The following is a 7,906-nucleotide window of genomic DNA, read 5'->3' on the forward strand; positions in this document are numbered from 1 at the left end:
ATACCTTCAAAATATGTCTGTGTCCCATTGATAATGTCCTTAAACACATAAATAAAGAGATATATAACCAACACATTGCTTTGTGCGGATATTTGTTTATTGATGTGTACTTGTTTCTTAGGTGCCTATATGATTCATAGTTGTCCTATTGAGTTGAAGTCATCTGCAGTGGTGGAAAGTACATTTACTTCAGTGTTGTAATTGTAATTTACTTGAGTATTTCCATTTTCTGTTACAGTTACTCTACAAATCAAATATCATCATCACAATCATATTGTACTTTTTATTACATTCATTTTCAAATTCAGATTATTAATACAAAATATAATAATAAATGAAATATTGTCACTAGCAGGGAATAAAATAAATAAAATTAGCACCACCTTCACCAAGTACTTTGACTACTTTTACTTTTGGGACATATTTTATGCTAAAACTTTTGCACTTTTGCTTGAGTTAAATCTTAAATGCAGGACATAAGTAAAAAATCTATGGACTTCTTCCACTGTTGGTCGTCTGTGATGCCCGCCTTGATATGTGTGTCTGTTTTGCTCTGAAACCTGTTTGTGAAAAACACCCTCTAGATAAATGTGACTTGGCCACTTGACTACAAGAAGAAAAAAATCAAGAAGCTCAGGGGTTCACATGAGTGCTGCTGTGGCTCCGCCTCAAGTTGATCCATCTTAATTGACTTATCTCAACAAGTGGAGGCTGATTTCTTCTGCTGCTCTCAGACAGATCATCACTGTCTGTCCTGGACTCCTCAGCTGCTCACACAGGTAGGAAAACAAACAGAGCTACACTACATTGACAACATGTAATACTGCGATTCTTAATGCTCAAGCAACCACTAGACCACCAGCAACCACCAGACTTTTGGTATTGGTAGTATTTACCTTAAATTAGGTTTAAGTGAGATTTTCTGAGGATAAAGACATTAAGTCATCATAGAGTCATGACAAAGGAAGAGATATTTTTTTTGTTGTTGTGTTTTGCTGATTGATCATTGTCTGTTTTCCATCCAAAACAATGAACCGCAAAGAACATTTTCTTACTTAGATGATGACGACATGCTGAAGAAGAGACTAGAATGCCATGATAATCTTAATCATCTGCTGTTACCCATAACCTTTCAAAGATTTTTTTATCTAAACATGCTGTATGTAACTCCGGTGAAAGATTGTTGATTACTGAGTCTCATTCCCAGGTCGCCCAATACCGATGCCTTGGGTTGGTGGACTATCATTCCCAAGCATTGGTATTTGAAGACTGGGGAAAGAAACTCAACAGTCAACTATCTTTTTCCAGAATTACATATACCACTTTTATATGATGAATTTCATAAATATTTATTGATGTTCAAGATGCAATTAAAATTGGTTATTTTATATTGATTTGCAATTTACCATTGAGAAAAAGATGAGACACCTCTTCTTGTTTTATCAAAGTATAAAGTACTTGAATTGGTTTGTTAATTGGATCTATTTAAAGTCACCATAGTGCTTTACTTCGCTCCCCAGGAGATTAGAATATTTTGTCTTGATTGTCGCAGATGGAAAAAAAAAAAATGAGTTTGCTCATTGTGTGATAAGTCTAATTTTTTATAGTAATGTAAGTGTATTGATGTTACTTTCAGTCAGTGGGGGTAACAAACCAAGGCACTGATTTTTAGCATTGCATTGGATGGATTGCATTGGATTAGTAGTGATACACAAAATATAATGAGTTACCCTTCACCGCTAACTGAGCTGGAGGCTGAATTTTACCATTTGAAGACCTTGGGGATGTTGGTGGACACTAAGGCTGGGTATTGGTAAAGGTATCAACCAAATTAACCCAGTTCTAAGTAGCATTTAAACTTCTCCAGTCAAACGATACCTGCATTTGATTTTTTTTTTGTACTCAGATCTAGAAAACAATGACTAGTTGTATGCATTAGCTTGCAGCCAATCTCTGCAAGCGTTCTTCAATTTAATGCAACGTGTAATTTGCAGCTACAACCTATGCAGTCTGGAGTATGCTAAAGCTGAGTTGGGTGAATTTGATGAGTTGTTTGTACAGTTATTTATCAAATACTTTTATGATTTGAACACTTTTCTAAAATACATTAATGTAAATATCATTTGGGTGAATGCATCCTTTCACATGATGGGTATTGGATAAAGACATAAAAAAATGATCAAATGTTTACTTCATCAGTATAAGGGTATTGTATTCTAATTTTTTTTTAAATTATACCCCGCCCTAGTAGACACTTACTGCTGCAGAAGCAATTCAGCCTGTATAGTTGTAATTACGGCCTTTCAGAGCCTTTCAAAACTGCTAAAATTTGAATGTGGACAAAACACAGGATTTTAACTCATTGCCACTGAAGCTACAAAACCATAGCAAATAAAAAAAATTAATTAATAAATGAATTAATTGACAAAATTTAATTGGGTGGGAGATCAGTAGAGACAGTCTCTACTCTACTTGTTGGCTCATAAAGCTGGGCTTACTGTGGCTGATGAAAATATATTAATTGGCACTTAAGAATATGGCTCTCCTAAACATCTTAAATATTCCACATTGATAATGAGGAAAAAAATACCTCATGAAATCAAAGCTTAAGTGCGGAGAAGCCATATTCCTAAATGTCACCCAAGACCTTCCTGAGTCATACTGCTCAGGTCCTCACTGCTGAGTTGTCAGGGTGCAGTGGGAATCAATTCTCACAGATTATTTTCCTCACACTATTTGTTGTTGTGCATATCAAAATTTGACACAAAACATCTTATATGGCTTAAAGAACTGGTAACATATTGCAGTCTGCTAATTCTTAATTGCAAACAGGTAGAGAATACCAAAACCATCTAAAGCATCACACTATAAATGCCAGTAAACAAACACTTCAGCCTTGACCTGGGTTGAACCTTGTCCGTGACACCTCTTGTTGGTATTACTGATGGTCGATTGGCTTAATGAGCTTACCAAGCAGCTTCTGCTCTTTTCACAGCATATGCTTCTGTGGACTGAACTGTAGGCCAGGACCAGGATCAAGAAGGATACTGCAGCCACTCCAGAGGAATAGTCTTCTGTTTACCTCTTTGACAGAGTAGAGGAGGTGACTCCCTAGGTTGAATCTGTGAGTTAATTGCCCTAGAAGAGCTTAAGGGCTACAAGTTCACACTTAGCTCTAAAGCATCACCAACACCATCAACAATGGGTAACAGCAAGAGCGGCGCTGTGTCCAAAGAGATCCTGGAGGACCTGAAACTCAACACCAAGTTCTCAGAGACTGAGATTGTCCAGTGGTATGAAAACTTCAAGAGGCAGTGTCCATCAGGGCGCATCACAAAAGAGGAGTTTCAGAGCATCTACAGCAAGTTCTTCCCAGAAAGTGACGCCCAAACATACGCCCAGCACGTCTTCCGCTCCTTCGACACAAACGACGATGGCACACTGGACTTCAAGGAGTACATCATTGCTCTCCACATGACATCAACAGGGAAGACCACCAGGAAACTGGAATGGGCATTCTCGCTGTTTGACGTGGACAAGAATGGATACATCACCAAGTCAGAGGTCAAGGAAATCTGCTCGGTGAGTTTTGGAGAAAGGGGAGTTATGTAGTGGCCTTACAAACAACCAGCTCTTGTAGGTTGCTCACTGTTTGGCCTCCAGATGTTTGGGAATTGTCTGAGGGAACAGTTAAGTGCTTTGAGTAAAAATGATGCATAGACGACAGCTTCATCTGCATAGAAGTTGATTGTTCTGTACTGTATTTGTTAGTGTGGTGGGTCAGGCATTAGCAGGTTTTGCAGACCTCAACACTGGGTGAATGAGGTTTAAGAGGGTGTAGGTCCCTCTGTATACTGTCAGACTGGGACCAGGACAATTCAATTGACAGGTAGATAAAGGCATGGAGGTTAGATTGCAAGAATCACAAAGGGAAGGAACTGTGATTGACATTTGCCGTGCAGTGAAGGAAGTTATATTTACAATATTGATAGTCAGATAACACAGGAGCTCGCAGGAGTTTAAATTAAGCATGTGATTGTCTGGAAATGTGATTGTCTGTTGTTTTATTTGGACATGCCACTCAAACTTTTTGTAATTTCTGATTCTACCTCTATTAGCACCCACTCACTCAATAGTAGCATCAAATTCCCTTCCACCAAATTTACCTGCAGCATTGAAAGCTATTTTGCATCTCATGGTATTACGGTTGTTAGGTAACTTTTTTTTAGACACAAGATTAGACTTGATTGATTGATTGATGCTGATAAACAGTTTAGGATTAATTAAGGGCTAAGCCTACAGAGCACTTTGGAGTGAGGAGGGGAGGATATATATAAATACAGAATGAAGAGTATACAGGAGTCATGCTCTCATCCTATTTTAACAATTGTGGATCAAAAGAAATGTGACATGGTAATTATTGAAACTCAGATTTGAGTTTGAAAGACTCAGTAATCTACCTAACCGATTCTTAGTAAACTATGGCAGCCACTTGTTTTTTGAGTAGACATCACCCAAAAGGAAATGAAGTGTAAACAACAGTATCATCTGCATACAGGATGATTTGGGACTGTCACATACTGCACCTTTTGGATGACTTCGCAACAAAGGTTGGCGTTGAAAATGTTGCAGAGTTTAACAATACAGTGAATTATACAAATTATTAAAGTTAAAGTTAAAGTTAAAGTTAAAGTTCCACTGATTGTCACACACCTGAGTGTGTGAAATTTGTTCTCCGCATTTGACCCATCCCCTGAGGGAGCGGTGAGCAGCAGCAGTGCTGCGCTCGGGAATCATGTGGTGATCTAACCCCCCAATTCCAACCCCTGATGCTGAGTGCCAAGCAGGGAGGCAATGGGTCCCATTTTTATAGTCTTTGGTATGACCCGGCCGGGGATCGAACCCACAACCTCCCAGTCTCAGGGCGGACACTCTACCACTAGACCACTGAGCTGAAATTATAACCATAACACCTATTTTTTTCATTCAAAACTTTTCAATTGTCAGATATGAAGTTAGTAACATTTAAATTCCAAATAATACATCACCAGTGCCACTATTTTGGTTACGTTAACATAACTTACTTGCGTGTACTTCACTGAATTAGTTTTCAGAGAGCAAAATGGCAGAAACTTATTATTATTATTATTTCTATTATCTCTTTATACAGTTTGCATTGCAAAAATAGCCAGAAAAGACTAAGTGACGTTAACAGTAAAAGTCACTGAAAAAAAGCCAAATCCTGCTTCAGTCTGACTGCAGTAGTCTGAATAAGTACTAAGTAATTTTGCCACTGATTTGACAGCTTGGTCATTTTTCCACAGTAATCTTTTCATTAAGCCCTGTAATTGTGATTTTTCTGTATGTGATGAGATTATTTAATGTCTGTGTTGAAATGTAAAATGCTCAGATATTAATCCAATTGGTCGGTATTCCAGGAAGTCATATAGAAGCGGTTATAAAGAGACAGGAACCACCAAACAGTATAAAGATTATAAACTATAAAAGGGCAGTTTGATATTTCTGTGTTATTTCCAGTATAGCTCTCAATAATATCTAGCTAAAAATATCCTATTTTTGAGGGCTTTGGATTTCAGTTTAAAAGATTTGAGGTCATATAATCACAGAACAAAGCTAGAGAGGCCAAATGGCTGATTGGTTAATCCCTGGCACCACAGCAGTTTGTTGCTGTTTTTGTCAGTAGAAACATGATCAGCTCATAGGTGTGGCAAAATGGTTAAGATTAAAGGGGGATTTGGGTGTGATGTTTCCTGTCCATTAGTTCTGACTGTGCTGACTGGGAAGAGTGACTAAGGGGGGAAGTGGCAGAGGAGGGATTTCAAAATGTGAAATATTTGAACGCTTTCTTCTCTTTTACCTTTCTGTGTCTGCTGTTCCTTTCCCCTAACAGGCGATTTTCAAGCTGATTCCTAAAGATGAGCTGGATAGTCTAGCTGATGACGAAAACACAGCCGAGAAGAGGGCAGACAAACTCTGGACATTCTTTGAAAAGGGTGATAATGGTGAGAGACAACAGTGTGAATGGAGACATGAATGTATAAATATGAGACTTTTGACAACCTTGGTGCCCTTGCTTTGAATCGGACAGGAACAGGAAATACATTCAACAGTTAGTCATGGAAAAGGCCTTAGTTTTTTGGGGTTTTTTTAGATATTTTTGGGGCATTTTTTGCCTTTAATTGATAGAAAAGTGAAGTGTGAAGTGGAGAGAGAGAGAGAGCATGCAACAAAGGGCTACAGGCTGGAATCGAACCCGGGCCGCTGCAGCAACAGCCTTATACATGGGGCACCTGCTCTATCAACTAAGCCACCAACACCCCAGGAAAAGGCCTTAGTTGAAATGAATGAGCAAATATTCATGTTCAGGATTGGGTTTGGCCTTGCATCTGTTGTACCAGCAGATGTTTTGGACCTTTCTCAAAGAGGAACCTTTAAGAAGCCTGGTTGAAAAAAGTTGCTCTGCATATCCTCCATAGCAGTATGCAGCTGTACCAGCTACTCCTTGGGTTGAGGACAGCAAACATCTCAGAGATAAAGCTCAAGCAAACTAATAATCTGCAGTCAAACTGATTTTGTCTGAGGTACTGGTCTGATTTCACTAATAAAGGCAACAAATTAATCAGTGTGGTCCAGTGTTTTTCCCCTTGGAACCTAAGTGTTTTTAATGTCGTGTCATTTCAAATACCTGAACTAAACTTTTTCTTTTTTTCCTTTTCTGCCTCCAGAACGAGTGGCAGAGGGAGAGTTTATCCAGGGAGTGTTGGATAATGACGACGCTCTTCGTTTGATTCAGTACCAGCCTTCGAAGTAACACTCTCCTAGAGATTCATTATATCTCTCTCCAGTCCTGTCATTTCCACTTTACCCTTTACTCTGCTAATGCAATGACACCTGACAGCACCTTCACAAATGTGAACACACAGCAGGTGTGACGATAACGCCCCATCGCTCAAAATTAATGATGCAGAATCACCTCCAGGGTTTAATAGCATTTGTTACCAATGTATGTGTGCTGCCTGAACAGCTTTCTTCATCATACAGGAAATTAAAAAAATGTTAAAAACTCCACGATGACTACTGTCTGTCTACCACAAAGTAGACAGTAATATCCCCTCATACATGACCTAATTGACATTTCCCCACAAATAAATAAAATGTGCATATGCGTTTCCTGCTAAGTTTAGCCTCCTTTAGATGGAGCACATACATTATTTCTGAAACTGTCAATGTTTAGTTTACATTTCTTAAGAAAAATGCGATAATGGTGTGTTTTAGCAACTCAAGCACACATTTTAATATGATTTAATATGATAACAATATGTCATGTGCTTTAGTTAAGTAACATTACCATGAAATATGTTGTTTTTCTTTCTCTTTTGGGCAGCCAATGCTGGTCTCTGTAGTCTCTGGGATGTTTTTTAAAACCCTGACCAACATGTAAATGCAGCGAGGTGTAACTGTATCTGGGCCCTTCCTATTGTCTAATTTTGTGTCTTTTACAGTCTTCAATTCATCCATGTGGCACAGTCGTACATGTTTGATGTTCTAGTTAAGTGGTGCACTCTGGGGAATAGGTTGTTCATGTACAACAACATGTAAAACTAAGTGTTGGTCCCAGATTTCCCTTTACGATAAATTCAATAAAACAAACCCATGAAATTGTAATAAAACTTAAGTTGTTGGAAGTCTTCTATAATTCTTCTTTTCAGCTGTTATCATATTTATTATGCAGCTTGCTAACACGATCACAATACTAATGCTAATATTCGGTCCTGCAGCGAGTAATGCTTAGCATGTTCACCATCTTAGTTTAGCTTGTTGGGATGATAACACATGTTAATTAGCACTAAACACAAAGTACAGAATGTTCTTAAAGCTACAGTTT

At 38.3% G+C, this 7,906-nt stretch overlaps 1 protein-coding gene across 1 annotated transcript; it reads left to right on the top strand.

Annotated features, from left to right (window-relative positions):
* The first annotated feature begins 746 nt into the window (after positions 1 to 746).
* On the top strand, positions 747 to 7,672 carry LOC125904712 (recoverin-like). Its single transcript, XM_049602310.1, has 4 exons — positions 747 to 779; positions 2,996 to 3,582; positions 5,912 to 6,023; positions 6,747 to 7,672. Exons 2-4 carry the CDS (start codon positions 3,202 to 3,204, stop codon positions 6,830 to 6,832), a joined length of 579 nt encoding a protein of 192 aa, XP_049458267.1. The 5' UTR covers positions 747 to 779; positions 2,996 to 3,201; the 3' UTR covers positions 6,833 to 7,672.
* The last annotated feature ends 234 nt before the right edge of the window (positions 7,673 to 7,906 follow it).

The sequence above is a fragment of the Epinephelus fuscoguttatus genome, linkage group LG17 (genome assembly GCF_011397635.1).
Source record: "Epinephelus fuscoguttatus linkage group LG17, E.fuscoguttatus.final_Chr_v1".
In the NCBI taxonomy this organism is placed as follows: Eukaryota; Metazoa; Chordata; class Actinopteri; order Perciformes; family Serranidae; genus Epinephelus; species Epinephelus fuscoguttatus.

Coding starts and splice junctions, on each gene's coding strand:
- LOC125904712 (XM_049602310.1), top strand. CDS start 3,202: ATGGGTAACAGCAAGAGCGGCGCTGTGTCCAAAGAGATCCTGGAGGAC. Junction 3,583..5,911: donor AGGTCAAGGAAATCTGCTCG/GTGAGTTTTGGA, acceptor TTCCCCTAACAG/GCGATTTTCAAGCTGATTCC. Junction 6,024..6,746: donor CTTTGAAAAGGGTGATAATG/GTGAGAGACAAC, acceptor TTCTGCCTCCAG/AACGAGTGGCAGAGGGAGAG.